The following is a 24,284-nucleotide window of genomic DNA, read 5'->3' on the forward strand; positions in this document are numbered from 1 at the left end:
CATGCATTTTTCCTTGTACGCAAGCCCTACAAACACGATCTTTGCAAAAAGAGACATCTTCTTTTAGTCCGAGAATGTGGCCACCCTTGTGGAGACTTTGCAAAGTCCTCATGTTGACATGGGCTAGTTGGCGATGCCATAACCAACCCTTGTCATCTTTGGCGAATAGGCAAAGAGCGGAGGATGTTGTCTTTCCGGAGAAATCGACAACATACAATCCGTTCTCTACATATCCAACAAAAGCTACATTGAGTGTCTTGCTCCACAAGAGGACCACCATATGTTCATCAAAGAATGTGCATAGACTCATACGAGCAATTTCATGAACGGAGAGTAAATTGTAACCAAGGGTCTCGACAAGGAGGACATTCACAAGTGAGATGTCGGGTGTTACCACCACCTTGCCAAGACCCAATACCTTAGAGCACGTGTTGTCGCCATATGATACGGTTGAGTGAGAAGGCTCGAGGTCGACAACAATATTCTTCCTTCCGGTCATATGACTTGTGGCTCCACTATCAACCACCCACTTAGCGCCACCGGAAGCATAGTCCTACAAGGAATCAAGTCTTGGATTTAGGTACCCATTTTTCAATGGGTCCTAGCATGTTAGTAACAAGGGGTTTGGGAACCCAAATAGTCTAATCAACATTGTCCTCTTGAGGACCAATAAAGCGAGCACGAATATGTCCATAGTAATCAACAAAAAGAACATGAGAAGGGTTGTTAGAGCCGGCGAAACCCTTCGAGGCGGAGTTGGGTACTCCATCCCTTCTTGAGCTAGCATTGCTCTCCTCAAGCTTGATCTCCATGTTCTCCTTGTTCTTCTTCTTGGTCCTCTTATTCCTCTTCCTCTTTGGCTTGGTATCCACTCCTCCTTCATCGCAAGAGCCCTCTTCGGCTCCATCTTTGGCTCCAATGACTCCTTCCAAGTACTTGGTTTGAACTTGGAGTCTATCAATTTTGGCCTTCAAACGATTGACTTCATCTTCATGCTCCGGGTGTGGATGACAAATATCAAACACTTGTACTTCCTTTGCCTTGTTCACCCGGAAATGTTCCATCAAAGCTTCTTCTTGGAGAGAGTTCATCTTCATGAGCATACGCTTGTCACTCTCCAACTTGGGAATGTCACTTTCATGAATGCAACACGCACGGTCCTTGCTCAAAGGAAAATACTCCTTCAATGCTTCCTCTTGCATGGTATTGACTTCCATGAGCTTGGCTTCCCTTCTCTTCAAGGCGGCTATTTCTTCCTCATGATCACAACAAGTGTCCTTCTCCTTGCTCATGCGGAGACATTCCACCAAAGACTCTTCTTGCTTGCTACTCAAACTCAATAGCTTGGCCTTGGTGGTCTCGAGAGCGGCAATTTCTTCTTCATGGTTGCAACATGAGGTCTTCTCTTTGCACAAGCGGTAATATTCATCCAAGGCTTCTTCTTGAAGAGCATTGACCTCCAAGAGAAGAGCATTGTGCTTCCTCAAGGAAGCAACTTGATCAACAAGCTCGTCATGGGGTCTTCATCATCTTTCTCTTTGTTGGCTTCCTCAAGAGAGAGCATCTTCTTTTTGAGCTCACCAATCAAATCAAGAGCATGGTGATACGTCCAAAACGTATCTACTTTCCCGAACACTTTTGCTATTGTTTTGCCTCTAATTTGTGTATTTTGGATGCAACTAACACGGACTAACGCTGTTTTCAGCGAAGCTGTTCCGGTGTCTCGTTTTTGTGCGAAATCCAACTTTCAGGAAAAACCTCGGGATTTTGACGAAAGGGCCTATTTTCCCAGAATAATGACGGAGCCAGAAGGGCAATTGAAGTGGAGGCCCGAGGGCCCCACACTACATGGCGGCGCGGCCTAGGGGGGGCCCGCGCGGCCATGTAGTGTGGCCCCCTCGGTCGGCCTCCGACGCCCCCTTCGGACTACTTATTCGCCTCGACCTAAAAACGCACGGGGGAAGTCGAAGTCGCCAGAAACCCTCCGAACGCCGCCACATCGCGAAACTCCGTCGCGGGAGCCGAAGTCTCCGTTACGGCACTCCGCCGGGACGGGGAATTGGAGGAGATCATCACCGCCATCACCGCCAACGCCTCTCCATCAACCAGCAATATTTCCCCCATCCATGTGTGAGTAATTCCCCCGTCTGTAGGCCAAAGGGGATGGTAGGGATTGGATGAGATTGGTCATGTAATAGCATAAGATTGTTAGGGCATAGTGCCTAGTGTCCAGTAGATGGTACTTTTATGATATTGTTGCAACTTGTTATGCTTAATGCTTGTCACTAGGGCCCGAGTGCCATGATCTCGAGATCTGAACATGTTATTGATTCATGAAGATATTCGTTGTTTATGATCTTACACGCAAGTTGTATACACATGTCGCTGTCCGGAACCAATGGCCCCGAAGTGACAAGAATCGGGACAACCGGAGGGGATGGCGAGTGATGTGAGGATCACATGTGTTCACGGAGTGTTAATGCTTTGCTCCGGTACTCTATTAAAAGGAGTACCTTAATATCCGATAGTTTCCCTTGAGGCCCGGCTGCCACCGGCTGGTAGGACAAAAGATGTTGTGCAAGTTTCTCATTGCGAGCACGTACGACTATAATTGGAACACATGCCTATTGATTGATTAGTACTTGGATACCGTTTTATTATTATCTGCAAATGCCACTGCTATGATTGTTACATGAGTTTCTCTCATCCATGCAACGCCCGTCATCCGATCCCCGTGCCTACATTATTTTAATCCTGCTGTTTACTAAAATTACTACTGCTGTCTTTGTTACTCTGCTTGCTGTTATTTCAATACTGCTACTACTATAAAACTGTTACTACTGATAAACTCTTGCGAGCAAGTCTGTTTCCAGGTGCAGCTGAATTGACAACTCCGCTGTTAAGGCTTTCAAGTATTCTTTGTCTCCCCTTGTGTCGAATCAATAAATTGGGTAATACTTCCCTCGAAGACTCGTTGCGATCCCCTATACTTGTGGGTCATCAAGACTATTTTACGGCGCCGTTGCCGGGGAACATAGCTTTATTTGGAAGTTCACTTGGATTAATATTGTTCGCTGCAAATTCTCCATCATGGGTAAACCTCGCGATACTAAGATCGCCATATTACCATCCACTACAAGAAAAGGTACAACTCTGAGTACCTCTGCTGCTCTTGATTCACCATCTGTGATTGATAAACTTGTTTCACCGCCACATGCTTCAAATGCTTGGTACTTCGCTGAATCTGAAAACTCTCATAATATTGATAATATTTCTGTTGTGCTTGATGATAGTGGTTCATTGGGAACTTTTCTAGATGCTAAAATTGCTAGGTCTAGACAAATTGAAAATGCTTGAAACTCCTGATGTTACTACACTCGTTAATTCACCTGAACTTGAATACTCTAGTGATGATCTTGATGAAGATTATGTGGGACTTGATGATGATTTTATTGAAAAATGCCATGCTACTACTGATGCAAGAAAAATTAAAAAGTTGCTTGCGAGAACATACTCGTTAGATATAAAACTGTCTCCTGATCCTAAATTTGCCACATCTCCTATAAACATTAGGGATAAAGATTATGATTTTTCTCTTGACCTATCTCATATAGCTATTGTTGAGAAAACACCCTTTTGTGGTACTGAAAAAGAAAGTGTTGTTGAACACATGACTGAGTTATCTACTTTGAGTAGCTTGTTTTTCGATGATGTTAAGAAGCGTACTTACTTTGTTGCTAAAATCTTTCCATTCTCATTAAAGGATGACGCTAAAACTTGGTATAATAGTTTGCCACCTGGTTCTATTAAAAGTCCAAAAGAATTACTTGCTGTTTTCTTTCGGAAATACTTTCCGCTAGTGCTCAACATGCTGCTTTACGAGAGAGTTTATAATTTTGATCGGGGAGATGAAGAGAAATTGCACGAGGCTTGGGCGAGATTTTGCTCTCTTATTAGAGCTCTGCCGACCATGATTTAGAAAAGCATGATTTACTTGATATATTTTATAGTGGACTAACAATTGAGTCTAGGGCATACCTGGATAGTTGTGCTTGGTTGTGTTTTCGGGAAAAGAACTCCGGACGACTATCTGAAGAATTATTGGCTAAAATAGGCCGGAATTATGATGATTGGAATACGCCTGAACCAACTCCAACGCCAATAGTGAAGAAGAGGGGTTTAATTAAATTGAATGATGAAGATATGAGGGAAGCCAAGAAGTATCTCAAGGAGAAAGGTATTAAATCTGAAGATGTGAAGAATCTACCTCCAATAGAAGATATATGTGAGATAATTCCCCCTTCATCCATGATTGAGGTAAACTCGCTTCAACGCTTTACTAGGGAAGATATTCCGTATACAAAACCTCCTGCGCAATGCTTAGATGAGTTTGATAATTATATTGTTAAGCAAGAAAATTTTAATATGAGAGTAGAGAATCATCTAATGGAAAATTCTCAAGCTATTAGTCAATTGCATGATATTGTGGAGAGAACCTCCAATGATGTTAAGATGCTTGTTAAACATTTTCATATGATTCAAACTCAAATTGATCAACTCACTAAAGTGCAAAATGACTTGTTAGGAAATAATGCTAAAGAAAAACAAGCTTATGAAGTAACAACTAGAGGTGGTGTCTCTACCCAGGATCCTCTATATCCTGAAGGGCATCCCAAAAGAATTGAACAAGATTCTCAACGCATTGAACCTAGAGCTCATTCTAAGAAAAAGAAGAAGAAACATAAAAATGTTGTAGAATCCTCTCGAACCTGCTAATGATCCTAATAGTATTTCTATTTCTGATGCTGAAACTGAAAGTGGTAATGAACATGATAAAGATAATGATAAGAATGATACTCATGATAAAGAAGAGGTTGAAAAAGAACCTGAAAAGCATGCTAAAAATAAAAAGTATACTAAAGAAGATTTTATTGCTGAGAAACATGGTAATGAAAGAGAACCTTGGGTGCAAAAGCCAATGCCTTTTCCTGCTAAGAAACTAAAATCAAAGGAAGAAGAACACTATAATAAATTTTGTGATTGGATGAAACCTTTATTCTTGCAAATCCCTTTGACTGATGCTATCAAATTGCCTCCTTATTCAAAGTATATGAAAGACATTGTTACTAACGAAAGGAAAATCCCCAATGAGGAAATTTCTACTATGCTTGCTAATTACTCTTTCAATGGCAAAGTTCCAAAGAAGTTGGGCGACCCAGGTATACCTACTATTCCTTGTTCTATCAAGAATAATTATGTTAAAACTGCTCTATGTGACTTGGGCGCCGGTGTTAGTGTTATGCCTTTTTCTCTATACAAGAGACTTTACTTAGATAAGTTGATACCTACTGATATATCTTTGCAAATGGCTGATAAATCTACTGCTATTCCTGTTGGTATATGTGAGGATGTTCCTGTTCAAGTTACTAATAAGTGCTTGATATTAACTGATTTTGTTGTGTTGGAAATGCTCGAAGACGATAATATGTCTATTATTCTTGGGAGACCTTTTCTTAACACCGCAGGAGCTGTTATTGATTGCAATAAAGGAAAGGTTACTTTCAATGTTGATGATAAGGAACACACTGTCTATTTCCCCAAGAGGATTGAAAAAGCGTGCGGAGTTAATACTATTTCTCATGTGAGAACTATCAAAGTGGGAACCATCGATTGTCCTATATATGAGCCTAAAGAAGAATATCAAACTCTTGTGATTGGATCCATATCAATACAATTCAAGGTAACATGATTGATTTGAGGTTTATTTCTTCCTGTGCTATGTAAAATTTATTTGGTGGCAAGACTTGATCAACCTTGTTAACAAATACTTTTTATATGCATAGAGGAGGTAAACAACATCTCTTTCTTCCTCCACTTGTTTTACTTGCTGTAGCACTACTTATTTTGCATGATGCTTTAGTTGTTTAGAGGTTTGAAAAATCTTTTTCTGCCCTGTAATAATAATTTTAACACCCAAAAATGTGCATGGGCACCATGGGGTTGATCTCCACTTAGGCCAAAAGCCTAAGCTTGGGGGGAGGTATACCGGCATCACTCATTCTTTGCATATTATGATTGCTGGATACTTGTATATACTTGTTTAGTCTCTTTGAGTGGTTTTCTAATGAGAGGAAGATGATATTTGGGGAAGTGCTGCCTGAAAACAGATTCTGGGCTGTTACCGTAAAAATTCGTGCGCCCAGCCAGAACAGTATTTTGAGTTGAAAACTTTTGTGCATGTTCCCCAGGTTGTTATCTAACTTTCATTAGTTGAACACTTTTTGAACTGAGCAACGTAAGATTTTTGTAAAAATCGATTTCTGTACTGCTGTCAGGTTTTGGCAGATTTCTGCCATCTTGCTTTCCTGTGTTTCTTTTAGTTTGCTATTTCTTGTTTCCACTTTGTTTCTTTCCCAAAACACAAAAAGACCAAAAATATTTCTGTTGTTTCTCTTCATCATTTGCTTATCTTTGTTTTTGCATTTGTTTCACTTTATTTGCTATTGCTAGTTTGCTATAAGAAAACCCAAAAAGATTTTGCTTTGTTTGCTTGTTTCCTTTTGTTCTTGTTCTCAAATTCGAAAACACCAAAAATATTTGCTGTTCTTCTTTGGTTTGTAAAGTTCATCATGAGTTCAATGGTCTTCGGTGGCTGGAGCGTGGTTTTCATTTCATATTATCCAAGCTACACAAGTGAAAAGGCAATAATGACGATCTACGACAATCCGATTGTGGTGAGAGGCTGGTATGAACTCTATTTGTTTTCATTTTTGTACATATACTCATCCATGTGAGCATGCTTAGTTGGTTCATGTGAGGTATATGTTATTTAATAAAGTCTAGTAGTTCATGATCTCTCATGATTAGCTCCAATCTATTAATATGAGTAGCATGTCATGGATGTTTGCTTGCATTGTTTTATTCATAAGTAAGTATGGCATTGTGGTATCCTCCTCTGAATAATTCATTTATATCGACTTGGCACATGCTCACGCATGCATATGACTGAACAAGAGTCAATTAAGCCTCAATTATTTACATTGCTTCAGAGTTCTTGTATCACTTTTATGCCGCAGTTAATTTATTTTGCCGCAAGCATGATTATGACGATTCATTGCTCTCTTGATTTGTCGCTCCCTAGTCTTTTTGCTAGCCTTCACTTGTACTGAGCGGGAACGCTGCTCGTGCCTCCAAACACATGAAAACCAAGTTATTCCAGAGTGTCCACCATAAATACCTATTCATGGCATTTCAAACCATTCCAAGTAAATTCTCATGCGCTACCTTTAAAACCTTCAAAATGCTTCTTAATTTGTGTTAATGTTTCATAGCTCATGAGGAAGTATGTGGTGTTTAGCTTTCAACCTTGTCATTTACTTTTGACGGACTCTCATATGGAATAGTGGCACATCCGCTTATCCAATAATTTTGCAAAAAGAGCTGGCAATGGGATTCCCAGTCCTGAATTAATTAACTTAAATAGACACTCCTCCATGGTTTGTGATTGTTGGACGGCACCCGAAGGATTCGGTTAGCCATGGCTTGTGTAAGCAAAGGTTGGGGGGAGTGTCATCATCATAATAAAACTAAACTAAAAAGGCACTCCTTCATGGTATGTGATTGTTGGCAGGCACCCGAGGATTCGGCTAGCCATGGTTTGTGTAAGAAAGGTTGGAAGGAGTGCCACATAAACATGCAAATAATTCATGGGAGCCGCTCTTGAAAGTCCGGTTGGCGAGGTAGTTGGTGTACCCATTACCATTCGTTGACAACAACAAACACCTCTCAAAATAATTTTACTCCTGATTTACAAATGAAAAGCTCTAGCGCATGTTAATCCCTGCTTCCCTCTGCGAAGGGTCAATCTTTTACTTCTATGTTGTGTCTCCATTATTTCTTTGAGCACTTTCTTGAGAGCACAACTGTCATTCTTAGTATAATATGCTTGTCTCAAAATATGATTGATTGTGGTATAACTTTGATGCTTTTATCTTTGACAATCACTACTTCTAGTCTTTCTATGAACTTCAAACGTGCTCGGGCATTTATGTTTTGCCGATCAAATACGAGCAAGCGAGATACCACTTTATCATACTCTCTTATGAACATTGCAATCCCGCTTATATACATGATTCATGATGCTTATTATTAATTGTTGGTACCTCTTCATGATTGACATAGCTGTTAGATGATCTTATTTGCATGTACCTCATTATGAACTGCTCAAGTATTAGCCATATCATGAGAATATATACATCATATGAGCAAATGTGTTCGTGAAAGTTCTTTTATCGCTCGGTTGTTAACTGAATTGCTTGAGGACAAGCAATAAGCTAAGCTTAGGGGAGTTGATACGTCCAAAACGTATCTACTTTCCCGAACACTTTTGCTATTGTTTTGCCTCTAATTTGTGTATTTTGGATGCAACTAACACGGACTAACGCTGTTTTCAGCTGAAGCTGTTCAGTGTCTCGTTTTTGTGCAGAAATCCAACTTTCAGGAAAAACCTCGGGATTTTGACGAAAGGGCCTATTTTCCCAGAATAATGACGGAGCCAGAAGGGAAATTGAAGTGGAGGCCCGAGGGCCCCACACTACATGGCGGCGCGGCCTAGGGGGGGCCCGCGCGGCCATGTAGTGTGGCCCCCTCGGTCGGCCTCCGACGCCCCCCTTCGACTACTTATTCGCCTCGACCTAAAAACGCACGGGGGAAGTCGAAGTCGCCGAAACCCTCCGAACGCCGCCACATCGCGAAACTCCGTCGCGGGAGCCGAAGTCTCGCGTTCGGCACTCCGCCGGGACGGGGAATTGGAGGAGATCATCACCGCCATCACCGCCAACGCCTCTCCATCAACCGGCAATGTTTCCCCCATCCATGTGTGAGTAATTCCCCCGCTGTAGGCCGAAGGGGATGGTAGGGATTGGATGAGATTGGTCATGTAATAGCATAAGATTGTTAGGGCATAGTGCCTAGTGTCCGTAGATGGTACTTTTATGATATTGTTGCAACTTGTTATGCTTAATGCTTGTCACTAGGGCCCGAGTGCCATGATCTCAGATCTGAACATGTTATTGATTCATGAAGATATTCGTTGTTTATGATCTTACCTGCAAGTTGTATACACATGTCGCTGTCCGGAACCAATGGCCCCGAAGTGACAAGAATCGGGACAACCGGAGGGGATGGCGGTGATGTGAGGATCACATGTGTTCACGGAGTGTTAATGCTTTGCTCCGGTACTCTATTAAAAGGAGTACCTTAATATCCAGTAGTTTCCCTTGAGGCCCGGCTGCCACCGGCTGGTAGGACAAAAGATGTTGTGCAAGTTTCTCATTGCGAGCACGTACGACTATAATTGGAACACATGCCATTGATTGATTAGTACTTGGATACCGTTTTATTATTATCTGCAAATGCCCTGCTATGATTGTTACATGAGTTTCTCTCATCCATGCAACGCCCGTCATCCGTCCCCGTGCCTACAGTATTTTAATCCTGCTTGTTTACTAAAATTACTACTGCTGTCTTTGTTACTCTGCTGCTTGTTATTTCAATACTGCTACTACTATAAAACTGCTACTACTCGATAAACTCTTGCGAGCAAGTCTGTTTCCAGTGCAGCTGAATTGACAACTCCGCTGTTAAGGCTTTCAAGTATTCTTTGTCTCCCCTTGTGTCGAATCAATAAATTGGGTAATACTTCCCTCGAAGACTGTTGCGATCCCCTATACTTGTGGGTCATCACATGGTCTCGATCCTTCGTGAGTCGAGAAACAATAGCCTCGTTGGAGTCTTCAAGGACGATGACACTAGCTTCAAGAGACATGCGCAGATTTCGTTCATCTTCAAGCTCTTCTTTGAGTGAGGCAATCTCATTTGCCGCTTCCCTTTCCAACCTCTCCTTCTCCTCTATAAGGTCTTGTGCCGCACCGAGTTGACTCAAGAGAGCCCCAACATGAGTCTTGGTATCTCCTTGCATGTTAGTGAGAAAAGAATCCAAACCCATAATCTCACGTTTAACGGTGAGACTAGTGGCATCATCAATATATAGGGCATTAGTCGAGGATGATGGTTTGGAGGGGATTTTACCTCCGTGGATACCTTTGCCATAAGGCAACGAGCATTGTTGGTGACGAGGTTCTCGTTGGGAGAGTCGAAGAGGGAGATAGAGGGAGTGGTAATGGCGATGGCGGCCACTCCCTCTCCTTCCTTGCTGGAGCTCTTGTCCCCACGTTCTTCATCCTCATCGGAGGAGTACTCTTCTCGAATGATGAAGGCTCTAGGCTTCTTGGTGTAGGAGACCTTGTCGTCATCGGACTTGGGGGAGAACTTGGAGAATCCTTTTGAGAGTGACTTGAACTTATCCTTGCGGATAAGCCTTCCACCATGATCTTCTCTTCTCTCAAACATACAATCCGCGACAAAATGATTCTTGTCGCCGCAATTGTAGCATGTTCTTCCCCTTTGCCCCTCCCTTGGGCTTTTGGAGAAACTTCTTGGAGAATCACGTGATCTTCTTGGTCTTGTGCTTCGGCATTTGTTACCATCCCAAAATTTCTTGGCGGCGAGAGCCATGTGCTCATGATAATTGATCTTGAGATCATCCGATCCCCACTCAACGGGATCCTCATCGCTTTCGCTAGCCTCATGTACCCTCATCTTCAATGCAAGGTTGGGCTTGCGGGAGTTGTGGGCGCGAGCAACAAGATCCTCCGCATTCTTCTTGGAGATGTCCAAAGCAATGACTTCGCTAAGAACTTCATCGGATGTCATAGCACGGAAGGAGGCGTTTTGGCGGATGGCCGTCAACTTCACTTCCTCATAAGGGAGGAGAGCGTTGTAGAACTTGCGCTTGATCCAATGGTCATCCATAAACGTTGCTCCAAGATCTTGCATTTGCACGGCAAGAGCGATGAGGCGCCGATACATTTCTTCGGGGGACTCTCCTTAAATCATGACAAAGTTGTCGGCCATATTGTTCACTTCATCAAAACGAGAGCTTTGGATGCTTGCATTTCCGAGGAAGAGCTTCTCAAGTTTATCCCATGCTTCCTTGGCGGTCTTGAGCGAGCGGATATGAGCACGGTCCTTGGCCGGGCGTGATAGCCATGTGAATCATGTTGATGGCGGTGGCGTTGAGTTGGTCATCCACCACTTCTCTTCTAGTCAAGCCCTTTGGGTCTCGTGGTGAATAGCCCTCCTCGATGATACACCAAAGCTCGGTAGATGCGCTGCGCACATGAGAACGCATTAAGAATTGCCAATTTTCAAAGTTGTTTGACTCAAGTAACGGTGGTGAACCATGCGACAAGATATGTGGCATAGGTATTGGAACATTTACGGTGTAATCACTTGGTGGTGGCACCTTATGATAACCCCTAGACGTTCCGCAACCGGTGTCTCATCCTTCCCCTTTGTTGAAGTGCCGGTCTCCCCAAGCCCTTCCTTTTGTGGATCTTTTGTCGCTTGCGCGACAAAATCAACAAGAGGAAAGGGGTTAGCTTTTGGTGGGGGATCCTCGGCACTTGCTTTAGGATCAACAATAGGGTTCGATTTTTGAGCAACCAACTCCATCATCATCGCCTTCATTCGGTTAACGATGGATGACTCCAATTTCTTGAGGTCATCCAACGTAGCCGTTGTGGTATCGACGGGAGATGATGGAGCGGGTGGCACAAGGGAAGGTGACCCATTCGCCACACCCGCATCTTGTTCGGCCATTTCTTAGGCGGTAAAGCCCGAGCAAGAAAACCTTGCTCTGATACCACTTGAATGGATCGTAGCGAACAAGAGGGGGGGGGGGGTGAATGGCGCTACGGCAAGTTTTAGTCTTTTTCAAGTTTTAGTGCAATGGAAGGTAAAGGTGATAACTTTAGCGATAGCGGTGATCCTACAATGATCCTAGGACAAATGCAACAAGCAAAGGAATCAACAAGATAGTAAGAGTAAGGAGCGGGACAACCGGGGGCGCGAAGACGAGGCGAGGTTTGTTTCCCGCAGTTCCTTCCAGAATAGGAAGTACGTCTGCGTTCAGGAGGTGCTAGTCTCATACAAGAGACTAGACGACCACACCACGAAGGAAGGCCTCACCTTCTTCCTCGAGAGAGCTCCACGAAGGTGCTCCCCCTTCTCCACTAAGGCACCGGTCGAGGCGGTGATTCCTTCACAAGGTTGGGGCGAGCTCCACACCACAAGGAGGCTCCCAACAACCCATGGATCTAGTACAACACCAAGCTAGCCTCCATGGATGCACTTCCTCCAATGTCCCACAATAGGAACCCTACCACCAAGATCCACTAAGGAATAACAAGTATTGGTGAAATCTCTCTTGGTAGAACTATAGATCGGGGTCTCCTCCATCACTCCTCAAAATTTGGGCAAGATTGGTTGGATGGTTGGGGAGATCCTCAAGGATTAAGCTCAGCAATAATGGAGGAGAGAGAGAGAAGAGATAAAATCGTGCTGGGGAAGAAGGAGCCCTTAAATAGGCTCCTCCAAATCCAAAACCGTTATGTCCAGTTTTCGCCTAAGCGGTACTACCGCTTTGGGTAAGCGGTACTACCGCTCTGAGTTCGAATTCCCCCAGATCTGGTCCACGTGGACACAGAGTAGTACTACCGCTCGTGGTACCGCTCGAGGTACCGCAACAAGGTCCAAACCTTACTGGACTCGAAGCGGTACCGGAGCGGTACCAGAGCGGTACTGCCGTAACTAGTTTACGGTACCTGACCGGTACCAAGGGCGGTATTACCGCTCGTGAGCGGTACTACCGCTCCTGGTACCGCAGAGGTACCGCATAGTACTGTGGGACAATTTCAGCGCAGAACTCAGAGCGGTACCGTGGGGAGGTACCTATAGAGGTAGCGGTACTACCGCTACAGGTACCGGTAGTACCGGCCTGGCCAAAACTGGTTTTCTGCCCTTTTTCTCTCCAGCCATGTCACCTCGCGATACGCACACAAAACCAGAAAACCTATCAACTACGCTTCAGTCTTCCGATCTTGACGTGTCCAGCGAGGTCACCGTGCACTTGCAAATCTAACAAGGATACTCACGGCACACGGTGAGATTACTCAAGTGTTGTCATCAAACACACAAAACTTGAGGTTTTAACTTTGCTCTTACACTCGCGCCCAATTATCAAACTTGACTTAGTATATTTTGCTTCGCTATTTGTAAAGTATAATTGACCAGATAACTGGGCAAATCTATGAGCTATATTCTTTGGATTGACTCACTTAGTATATTTTTCTTCACTTGGAGGTTTACTTTAATTCTTGTCATAGTCCTACATGACTAAAACTGTTGTTACTTGTTGCCACTTAGTATATTTTGCTTGACTATTCATGACATAAAAATTGTTGGATACCCAAAGATAATAATGAGTTTTATTCTTTGGATTGATTTTCTTAATTTGGGTGAATCACTTAGTTACACATAATCCAATGTAGTAGATACTAGTCATGCAAGAATGGAATTGCAACATTTGAACCGTAAGACACATAGTATTAATTAATCATCACAGAATAAGACAAGATCATCTGTTTACATATTGCAAGGTAGAAGAATCACACATATGCTCTTATTATATCAAAAGGCATAAGTAAGTCCCGTCAGTATATGTCATTGACTCTATGGTTAATTGTTTCAGTTCTGGTTGTCGGCCCAAAACTGAGCTTGGAGCCACTTCACTGTATTCTTTTCCACCTGGAAAGCCTTAGCTAGGACATCGTCCGATATTGGTGGTTTTGATCCAAACACTGCGTTGGCAATGGTGATTGCACCAGGATTCTGGCTGCTGAGTGCGGCAATCGCCACGGCTGGCTTGTTAGCGCAAGGGTTGAACTGGAAGTGGATGAGTCCTTGAGGGAACACAAACACATCACCTTTCTCGAGCTTCTTAGTGAAAAGCTTGTTCTCCGGGTTAGAAGTCACAAAACCGACGTATAGTGCACCCTCAAGCACCGTGAGGATCTCTGTGGCACGAGGGTGTGTGTGTGGTGGGTTCTCTCCTAGGGGCGCATAGTCTATCCGCGCAATGGAGATACCGAGTGTGTTAAGGCCAGGGATTTTCATGGCGTTGATCAAGGTCACGTTGGACCCAACCTTGTTGGTGGTGTCCATAGGCTTGTCGAGGTTTGCTGCCATGAAGAAGTCGTCCGCGCTCACGATCTTCGGGTCCTTGCACACAAATCCGTTGACAAGCACTGCATAGAGAATCGATATCCATACATATGGTCAAAATAGAATTCCTTGCAGACGAGGCCAAAACAGAATTTCAGAAACAAAACACATGCACGAGAACATCCACGTTCTATTAATACATCAGGAAGAAGGCCTATAAAGTTCAGCACAGTGTTTGAGTTTAAGAAGAGCATGTGTAAGTATATATGTACCTGGAGAGTACTTGTCGGCGACGCAGAAGTCCTGAAGAGGACTCGGGTCAGAAGCCATGGCCTGCCATGAGACCAGCGCAAGAAGACCAGCAAGAAGGATGTGGGAGGTTGCCATTTGATTTGGTCGTGGAGTTCAGATGGCCAGGTTATGATGCTTAGTTTTGCCGTGGAGGATAAGTAGGTGGCATATCTATATATACACCTTAAGGCTGCTGCAGTAGGCGGGGGCAGGTATGGATATGTTGTGAACTGGTCAAGAAGGCGCTACGGCTAGGCAGAGTAACTTAACAGGTCTTGATTACAATTTCAACTCATAATAGACTGTTTCTGGTTCATAGGTGTGAACACGTGAGCTGCGTTTGTGCACCGCGTTTTCATGGAACCATTCTATCCGCGTTTTCATGGAACCATTCCATCTGACGCATAGATAGTCTAAATTAAAGGATGCAAAGTGCTAGCTTGGCAGCCTGATATGATGAACGAAATACCTTTGTTTTACTAATTTGGAAGCAACAGCTTTAGGTCTCAAATGATCATAACTTCGGATGAACGTTTGCAGGTTCATATACTGTAGCATGCTATATATCCACAAAAGTCGTTTTGCTTGATTTGGTGAGGATGTTGAGGATGGTTTATGTAAGCAATCACTCCTTGCTTTTTTTTTTTTTGAAACTAACTACTGCAGGGGAGCCCCCCACAGCCTTTTATTAACTGAGAAACAAAAAGTATATACAAAAAGTACAAGAAAGTAGAGAAAAACTACCTACAACTATGTACAAGGAATTACAACAAGTTGTCAAGTCATGATGACAAAATGGGCACAGTACTTTCTTTTACCCTATGCTTAAGCAGGGTAACATCAGAAACAAATCCCTCCTTCCAATTCCTGAATGTTGGCCTTATATTCTTAAAGATCTTGTTATTCCTTTGCTTCCATATATTCCAGCAAGCCAAAATTATAATCTCCACAAAACAGGGACCCTTGAATCTTTTTTTGGTATTCTTCAGCATCTCTGGTCCTGAACCTCTTGTCCAGTATATCCACACTCTGACACTAAAGGTACACTCAAAGAATAAGTGAGACCAATCTTCCAAGGCATCAGTAGAACAAAGAACACAAGTATGATCCGAGGTAACTTGCCAGTGCCTTCTCCTGAGCATATCCTTCGTGTTGATTCTATCATGCAGGATGAGCCATGCAAAAAATTTATGTTTGGAAGTACATTTACTCTTCCAGATCCACTGTGAAGGAAAATGAGAAGCTATATGTTGAAAACTCATTCTATACACCTGGCTGGGGACAAAAGCTCCAGATTTATTACTTGTGATAAGCCACTGATCATTGTTATTCAGTGTTACAACTCCTGTTAACAGATCTTGAAGTGTTCTTAGTTCACCAGCAGCATCATTTGAAATAGGAAGATGAAAAGCTTGTGCTGGGTCAGTAATTTGTAAAGCCTCTTTGACTGAAATGAGTTTGTCCTTGGCAAATGAAAAGAGTCTTGGAAATCTTTCATGAATAGTCCAGTCATTCCAATTATCCGACCAAAATAGAATTGTTTTTCTTGTTCATTGACCTTGTCTTCTCTATACTACAAATTAGAACGCCAGATGACATTTCCCCTCATGCACTCATTTCGATACGAGCCCCAAAATTCTACCTACTACAAGTTATAAATATATCTATGGATGCAGTGGCACAAACCTGCAAATTTTATTTAAAACTGTGAACATTCGTGTCCTGCGGAAAGACAAAATGTCCGGACTCATATTACATGAAGCTTTTGCGTTTATTGCGTACGTCTCAAGTGATCATTACTTCGGATGAAAGTCTACCCATAGAAAGTTGTTTTGCATAAGTTGATGAGGTATGTTGCTACTGGCTTGTGAGCTATCGTGTGCTCTTCTAGTTCATTTACCTTGTGGTCTCCTTTACATGTTTTCTTGGTCAACATGACTGCCATTTCTTCAATAGGAAGGTGCCAGTAACCATCGTCATTGATTCATTCCTCAGATGTTAGATTTATTAGTAGTGTTACGAGATATTAGAAAAATAATATTGTACATTGAAAGGCGGAAAAAAGAAAATTCCAGCAAACAAGCCACCCAGCAAGAGACCATTTCAGTCTTCTATTCACAGTGACGTAGGGTGTTGTAGTCTTCTATTCACAATTGATGTAGACAAGGTTAGGTGCAAACTGGGAGACAGTAAGCCCAGATGTGGAATTCTAATATTCTAGCACTAGTAGCTAGCTCTTGGTGCCACTGCAATACTAATGCATGTGCATTCATCTTTTTTTTAATCATGCATGAATCTTCTTGTCCACGGTGGTGATGGGTGGCGACTTTTCATGGAACCACCGTCCATGCATTGAGGTGACTTGGTAGGGATTCAAAATATGAAATAATAATAATTACTGCTCGGTCGTCAGATTACTTAGTATCCTTAGCTATCTGGTAAGAACCGTATCCGCTACCTTACTTCTTTAAAGAATAAAAGCGTGCTTTAGACAAATTCAAACGAAGCCTGTAAAGTTCATGCAAAATAATTTAATCAGTACGTTCTAGCAGCCAGAGACCATTTCCATCTGTTGGTCGCTTCTAAGGGACTCCTTCCTTCAGCTGCTCATATGGACACACTGCTTTCTGCACCTATATAAGAATCCATACCCTGCACCTTCAAAACATCAACCACCCACAATCAAGCAGCAACACAAGTGAAACGGAACCAAATGGCCTCCTCTTCTTCCTTACTTGTGCTTGCCATTTTTCTTGCATTTGCCTCATGGCAGGCCATAGCCTCCGATCCTAGCCCACTCCAAGACTTCTGTGTTGTGGATAAGAAATCTCCAGGTAATTGTTTACTTCATGACTTCGGCTCTCTGGAGATAATATGCATGTTGAAATAACACTAGAAAATTCGCACTTACATATTACATGTTCAATGCATGCAGTGCTTGTCAATGGGTTTGTTTGCAAGAACCCGATGGACGTCAATGCAGATGACTTCTTCAAGGCAGCCAATCTTGACAAGCCTAGGATGACCAACAAGGTTGGATCCAATGTCACCTTGATCAATGTCATGCAGATCGCTGGCCTCAACACTCTAGGCATCTCACTAGCGCGCATTGACTATGCACCCTTAGGTCAGAACCCACCACACACGCACCCTCGTGCTACCGAGATCCTGACGGTGCTCGAGGGGACATTGTATGTTGGCTTTGTCACGTCCAATCCGGAAAACAAGTTCCTCTCCAAGATGCTTAACAAAGGCGATGTGTTTGTGTTCCCTGTGGGGCTCATCCACTTCCAATTCAACCCCAACCCCCACAAGCCAGCAGTTGCAATTGCTGCACTTAGTAGCCAGAACCCAGGGGCTATCACGATTGCCAATGCAGTGTTTGGATCGAAGCCACCGATCTCAGATGATGTTCTTGCCAAGGCGTTTCAGGTGGAGAAGAATACAATAGATTGGCTCCAGGCTCAGTTCTGGGAGAACAACCACTACTAAGTCAGACCTTAGTTGTTGGTTAACTTAATGGAAGATCTACAGTTGCAGTGTGCAAACGGATTGAGTTAGTTTCTAGCTATATTTGCATCTTAAGTATGAAATAAATGGTATATATCCCATGCTAGTGTATGTGTCTGTGAGGTATGAATGTATTTCTACCTTTTCTTGTTAGTTTTGGTTTTGTTAGACTCACATCATATGCTACTCATGTGTCTTGTTTCCCGATGATAAACCAAAACTAGTGATTTTTTGTTGTCCTTCTCCAGAACAAAATATCTTCATTAGTTATTCAGTATATGTGTATGTTTTTTTACCTTCAACGTGTCATAATATTTTTATTTACATGTCGTATCTCAGTAGTTGTTCTGACCGCTTCCTACTCTCATTCCTTGTTGTAACAACTTCTAGGGTTGCAATATGAGCGAACATGAATAAATATCACTAATCTTGTACTACCAAAACCGTAAGCTAACTAGTCAAGGATGAAGACGGCGATTCTTCTCGCTTTGCAGCATGTGCACTATTGTTACCATTTTCATCCTGATGATGGCGATTTCCATGACATTTTAAGGATTAGAGGGCGGCCTAAATGTGATGATTTATCTTGAATGGCTGTTAGTGATCTATGTGTATAATGATCTAGCATGGCGAGGTTTGTTGTGGGATATGCCAGAATGAGTTCAGGAGGCCGTTGACAATTCTACATTGTGATATTTTTTGAGGCCAAACAGTGGTAGTGCTTCCCACTGCAATTTTTATACTATAAGGAGAAGTATTATGCACAAAAAATATTTAAAAAGATAAAAAAACTTAAAATTATGTGTGCAGCCAGTTTCCAAATTCTTGGGCATATTTCTTCCTTATCATAAGACCTACTAGGGTCAATTCATGCAAGGAAATTGCTTTCCACCCTTTAAAAGTAGGTAGATATTGGTACTGTAGTCCGAATGAGGAGGCACGCGCTCTGGTTCCAGGTGTTCCGAGAAATTCCCTTGTGCCCATGCAATGTTCACACCCCGGCTACCAGGTCATGCGCTGCATCCAGCAAAACATACCATGGCCTTCCCCTCCAGTGGCATGCCATGGCTGGAGCAACCGTCATTCTGAACCTTCCTGTTTCTGTTCGATTGGTAGATCATTATGAACTAAATAGCGGTTCTTCAAAAATGTACTATACTGCATTAAGATTAAAAGTGGCATGGTTGAGGTTCTTCATGCGTAAGCTACGAGTGCCTGTGATCATTTGGACATGTGGTTGTATGCCTGTAAAAGATCTGGTTTGTTTACAAAGAGCAGAAGTGAATAGATTGTATGGTTGAAAATACAGAGTCAAGGATTCTACAATATGTTAGGACTGAGTATTGAGTCATAATATAAAGGCCTCATCTCCTTCGCAATCTTTTCTCATCTTTGCTAATCAGTTGTTTCACAAAGCTGTAGCAGCGTGACTGCGATCCAATTGTTTCTTTTTTGAGGAATGCTAACGGTTTGGTGCTGTCACAGGGGAAGTGTCGGGGTGCTTCCGGGCATGCTTGAGCTACTACTTTGACGGCCGTGACAAGAGTAGGTGCCGTGCCGCCAGACCGTGTTCATAGGTTTTATGTTAGAAGGCTCCCATAGGAAGTGGGCTTCTACAAAATCTTCCTTGTCAGCACTCAACAGCGAGAGGTAGAAACTTACTTTAGTTTTCAACTTTTCATCATAGTCCTGTATGACTATGGAATTATTTTGCATTTTTTGCTTCATAATTCATGGCATATAAATGATATGATAATAAATAAATAATTTTTTTTTCATTTTTCGGATTGATTCTCTTAATTTGGATGAATAACTTAGTGAAACATAATCCAAGGTAGTAAATAACGAACTGTAGTTGATACTATAGGCATGGAAGAACAAAACTGCAACGAACTGTAAAACAAATATTAATTTATCATCACATGACAGTCCAAGATCATCTGTTTACACATAGTGCAAGGTAGCATCACACATATGTGTTGTTCTTATATCAAAATGCATAATTAAGTCTCGCCAATCTATGTCATCCACTACGTGGTTAATTGATTTAGTTTTGGTTGTCTGCCCAAAACTGTGCTTGGAGCCACTTCACTGTATTCTTTTCCACCTGGAAAGCTTTAGCTAGGACATCGTCTGAGATTGGTGGCTTTGATCCGAACACTGCATTGGCAATGGTGATTGTGCCAGGATTCTGGCTGCTGAGTGCGGCAATCGCCACTGCCGGCTTGTTTGGGCAAGGGTTGAATTGGAAGTGGATGAGCCCCACAGGGAACACAAATACATCACCTTTCTCGACCTTCTTGGTGAAAAGCTTGTTCTCCGGGTTTGAAGTGACAAAACCGACGTAGAGCGCCCCCTCGAGAACTGTGAGAATCTCAGTGGAACGGGGGTGTGTGTGTGGTGGGTTCTCGCCTAGCGGCGCATAGTCGATCCGCACAATAGAGATGCCGAGAGTGTTAAGGCCAGGGATCTTCATGGCGTTGATCAAGGTCACGTTGGACCCAACTTTGTTGGTGGTGTCCCTGGGCTTGTCGAGGTTGGCTGCCATGAAGAAGTCGTCCGCGCTCACGACCTTCGGGTCCTTGCACACAAATCCATTGACAAGCACTGCATACAGAACCAATATACATAAGAGTGTCAAAAAAATAATTAGTTGCAGGCGAGGCCAAAAGAGAGTTTAAGAAGCAAAACACATGCAGGAAAATCTCCATGTTCCATTAATATATCGGGAAGAATGCCTGTAAAGTGCAGCACAATGGTCGAGCTTGAGAAGAGCGCGTGTAAGTATATCTGTACCTGGAGATTACTTGTCAGCAACGCAGAAGTCCTGAAGAGGACTTGGGTCAGAAGCCACTGCCTGCCATGAGACCAGCGCAAGAAGAGCAGCAAGAAGGATGTAGGAGGTTGCCATTTGAATTTTTCGTGGTGTTCAGATGGAAAGTTGATGATGCTTAGTTTTGATGTGGAGGAGTGGGGGAGGCATGTCTATATATACACCTTAAGGCTCCTGTAGTAGGAGGGGCAGGTATGGATATGTTGTGAACAAGTCAAGAAAGCGCTACGGCTGGGTAGAGTAACTTAACAGGCTTGATTACAATTTCAACTCATAACAGCCTTTTGCTGGTTCATAGGTGTGAACTCGTGCACCGCGTCTGCGCACCATAGTATCATGGAAGTAACGATTCTATCTGACGAATAGAACGTATAAATTAAAGGATACAAAATGCTAGCTAGCTTGGTAACCTGAGTTGACAAATGAAATACCTTTCTTACTCTTAAGAGAGGTAATTTGATAAGACACAGCTTTAGGTCTCAGATGATCATAACTTTGGATAAAAATTTGCAGGTTCACTGGCATACTACATATCCACAAAAAGTCTTTTTGCCTGATTTTACTGATGGTTTATGTAAACTATCGCTTGCTCGAATGCCATTTTCATTGGTACTTTAATTAGGAAGGTGATGTATACATCTTGAGGCTGCTGTAGTAGGAGGGGCAGGTATGGATTACGTTCGTGAACAGGTCAAGGAGGCCCAATGGCCAGGTAAAGTACGCAACTGAACTGAACTGGTCTTGATTAAATGGCCATCTCACAAGCACGTCCATGTTTGAATTGTGATAGCCTTTTGCTGGTTCTCTTTGGTGCAAACGCGTTCTTTCATTCATGGCTTTTTTGAAGTGACCATTAATTTATCTGATGCAGAGATGATCTCAAATTAAAGGTGTAAAATACTTGCTTAGTAGCCTAAATTGATACAAAAATATACATAATTTTTTAACTTAGAGATGTATTTAGAAGGCCAGACGACATTTCCTCTCAGACACTAATTTTGATATAAGCCCCGAAGTTTTATGCACTACAAATTATAGATATATTAGTAGGGCGCTGGGATATTTAGAAAAATAGTATAGTACATTGAAATGTCGACAAGAGAAATTTTCAGCTCACAAGCTACCAGTAAGAGACCATTTCAGTCCTCCATTCACAAGGACGTAGGGTGTTGTAGTCTTCTATTCGCAATTGATCTAGCCGATGCTTCAAGACAACCTTGACCAAGTAAAAGATTTAAATCTATCATAACCTCATAAGATGAATGACAAGGTTAGGTGCAAACTGGGAGATAGTAAGCCCAGCTGGTGAATTCTAATGCCACTGCAGTACTCATGCATGTGCATTCATCTTTTTCTTTTCATGCATGAATCTTCTTGTCCGTGATAATGGGTGGCGACTTATCGTGGAACCACCGTCTATGCATTGGGGTGACTTGGTTAGAGATGGAAAATATGAAATAATAACAGTTGCTACTCGGTCGTGAGATTACTTGGTAGCCTTAGCTACCTGGCAAGTACCGTAACTGCTAACTTACCTCTATAAAGAAATAACGTGTGCTTTAGACATATTCAAACGGAACTTGTAAAGTTGATACAAAGTAATTTAACCAGCACGTTCTAGCAGCCAGAGACCATTTCCCGCTGGTCTCTTCTACTGGACTCCTTCCTTCTGCTGCTCATATGGTCCACTACTTTCTGCACCTATATAAGCATCCATCCCTTGCATCTTCAAAGCATCAACCACACACAAACAATCAAGCAGCAACACAAGAGAAACGGAACCAAATCCTAAAACCAAATGGCCCCCTCTTCTTTCTTCCTTGTCGTCGCTGCTTTTCTGGCGTTGGTCTCATGGCAGGCCATAGCATCCGATCCTAGCCCTCTCCAAGACTTTTGTGTCGTCGATAAGAACTCTCCAGGTATTGTTTATTTCATGTCTTCGTCTCTCTGGAGATTATATGCATGTTCAAATAACACTGTAAAATCCATACTTATAATTTGCATCTCCTATGCATACAGTGCTTGTCAATGGGTTTACTTGCAAGAATCCAATGGATGTCAGTGCAGATGACTTCTTCAAGGCAGCTAACCTTGACAAGCCTAGGGTGACCAACAAGGTTGGATCCAACGTCACCTTAATCAATGTCATGCAGATCGGTGGCCTCAACACTCTAGGCATCTCACTCGCACGCATCGACTATGCACCCTTAGGTCAGAACCCACCACACACGCACCCTCGTGCCACCGAGATCCTGACGGTGCTTGAGGGGACATTGTATGTTGGCTTTGTCACGTCCAACCCGGAAAACAAGTTCCTCTCCAAGGTGCTTAACAAAGGTGATGTGTTTGTGTTCCCTGTGGGGCTCATCCACTTCCAATTCAACCCCAACCCCTACAAACCAGCGGTTGCAATTGCTGCTCTTAGTAGCCAGAACCCAGGGGCTATCACCATTGCCAATGCCGTGTTTGGATCAAAGCCACCAATCTCAGATGATGTTCTTGCAAAGGCGTTTCAAGTGGAGAAGAAGATGATAGACTGGCTTCAGGCTCAATTCTGGGAGAACAACCACAACTAAGTCAACTTTGGTTGACCCACATGGAAATCCTATGTTTGTAGTGTGCAAAGAACCTTCCTTTTTCTTGGCCCAGCAGTATGAATGTACTTCCTCCTTTTTAATAATTATTAGTATTGGTTTTTATTATGTATGCATCATATGGTACTCTCGTGTGTGTTGTCTCCCAACAATAGTTCAAAATTTGGGACTTCGTTGCCCAGAGAAAAAATATCTTCATTGATTATTAATTGAGCCTAAGTTTGATGTTGACAGTTGTACACATGATGCAATGTTCTATTTTTTTTTTCCGTATGTGTGAACGAGACACCATTCACAATTAGCCTTACTGTTGAGTTAATCTAATCGCACCATTAGAAAAATGGCAATATTTGAAAAATGTTATATGACTGGTGTATTTCTATATATGTATGCAGCTCATGGAAATTTACGAAAGAAAGTTATTGTTTGAGTTGTTTCCTTCCCACGAAGTCTATGCCGCATAACCACTTTATTGGTGTGCTGGAAATATGTACTTTACTTGATGGAAACAAGCTCTATGCAATATAAAACTAGAAAACCCATGTTAAGTAATTTTACTAACAAATGAGCTAAGTTAAGTGACCTACAATTTATTAATATACAACATATAGTAACACTTCTTGCTGAGTAAATTTTCAAACCATTCTCTTGGAAGGGATGCAAGTAGTTGCTCAATTGTCATGCAAACCATGTAAGTTAGAGTACTAATATCCGTAATATTCACATTAGGCCGTACTATATTATGCATACAACTCGGCGCACCTAGCGAAGATGTGAATCAAAGATCTCGACGGTTTGAGCATGTAGTATATAATATGATCCTATGGTTGAAATTCATTAGGCCGGATTTAGGCCAAAGACATGTTTGTAAGGCTTGTTCCATGCATGGATGCCAATGTATAGCCTATGGAGAACAACTCATCAGTGTGGTC

At 42.6% G+C, this 24,284-nt stretch overlaps 3 protein-coding genes and 1 pseudogene across 3 annotated transcripts; 2 read left to right on the plus strand and 2 right to left on the minus strand.

Moving 5' to 3' along the window:
- Positions 1-13,550: 13,550 nt before the first annotated feature.
- On the minus strand, positions 13,551-14,545 carry LOC124683039 (germin-like protein 8-7). Its single transcript, XM_047217616.1, has 2 exons — positions 14,397-14,545; positions 13,551-14,207 (listed from the first exon to the last, which is right to left on the minus strand). Exons 1-2 carry the CDS (start codon positions 14,509-14,511, stop codon positions 13,648-13,650), a joined length of 675 nt encoding a protein of 224 aa, XP_047073572.1. The 5' UTR covers positions 14,512-14,545; the 3' UTR covers positions 13,551-13,647.
- A 2,556-nt stretch (positions 14,546-17,101) lies between these two features.
- Positions 17,102-18,013, plus strand: LOC124683041 (germin-like protein 8-11). Its single transcript, XM_047217617.1, has 2 exons — positions 17,102-17,249; positions 17,351-18,013. Exons 1-2 carry the CDS (start codon positions 17,129-17,131, stop codon positions 17,905-17,907), a joined length of 678 nt encoding a protein of 225 aa, XP_047073573.1. The 5' UTR covers positions 17,102-17,128; the 3' UTR covers positions 17,908-18,013.
- A 1,848-nt stretch (positions 18,014-19,861) lies between these two features.
- Positions 19,862-20,836, minus strand: LOC124683042 (annotated as a pseudogene).
- Positions 20,837-22,512: 1,676 nt separating this feature from the next.
- Positions 22,513-23,491, plus strand: LOC124683043 (germin-like protein 8-11). Its single transcript, XM_047217618.1, has 2 exons — positions 22,513-22,677; positions 22,778-23,491. The coding sequence occupies exons 1-2, from the start codon at positions 22,557-22,559 to the stop codon at positions 23,332-23,334; spliced, it is 678 nt and encodes a 225-aa protein (XP_047073574.1). The 5' UTR covers positions 22,513-22,556; the 3' UTR covers positions 23,335-23,491.
- Positions 23,492-24,284: the final 793 nt, after the last annotated feature.

Source organism: Lolium rigidum, chromosome 1 (assembly GCF_022539505.1).
Source record: "Lolium rigidum isolate FL_2022 chromosome 1, APGP_CSIRO_Lrig_0.1, whole genome shotgun sequence".
Taxonomy (NCBI): domain Eukaryota; kingdom Viridiplantae; phylum Streptophyta; class Magnoliopsida; order Poales; family Poaceae; genus Lolium; species Lolium rigidum.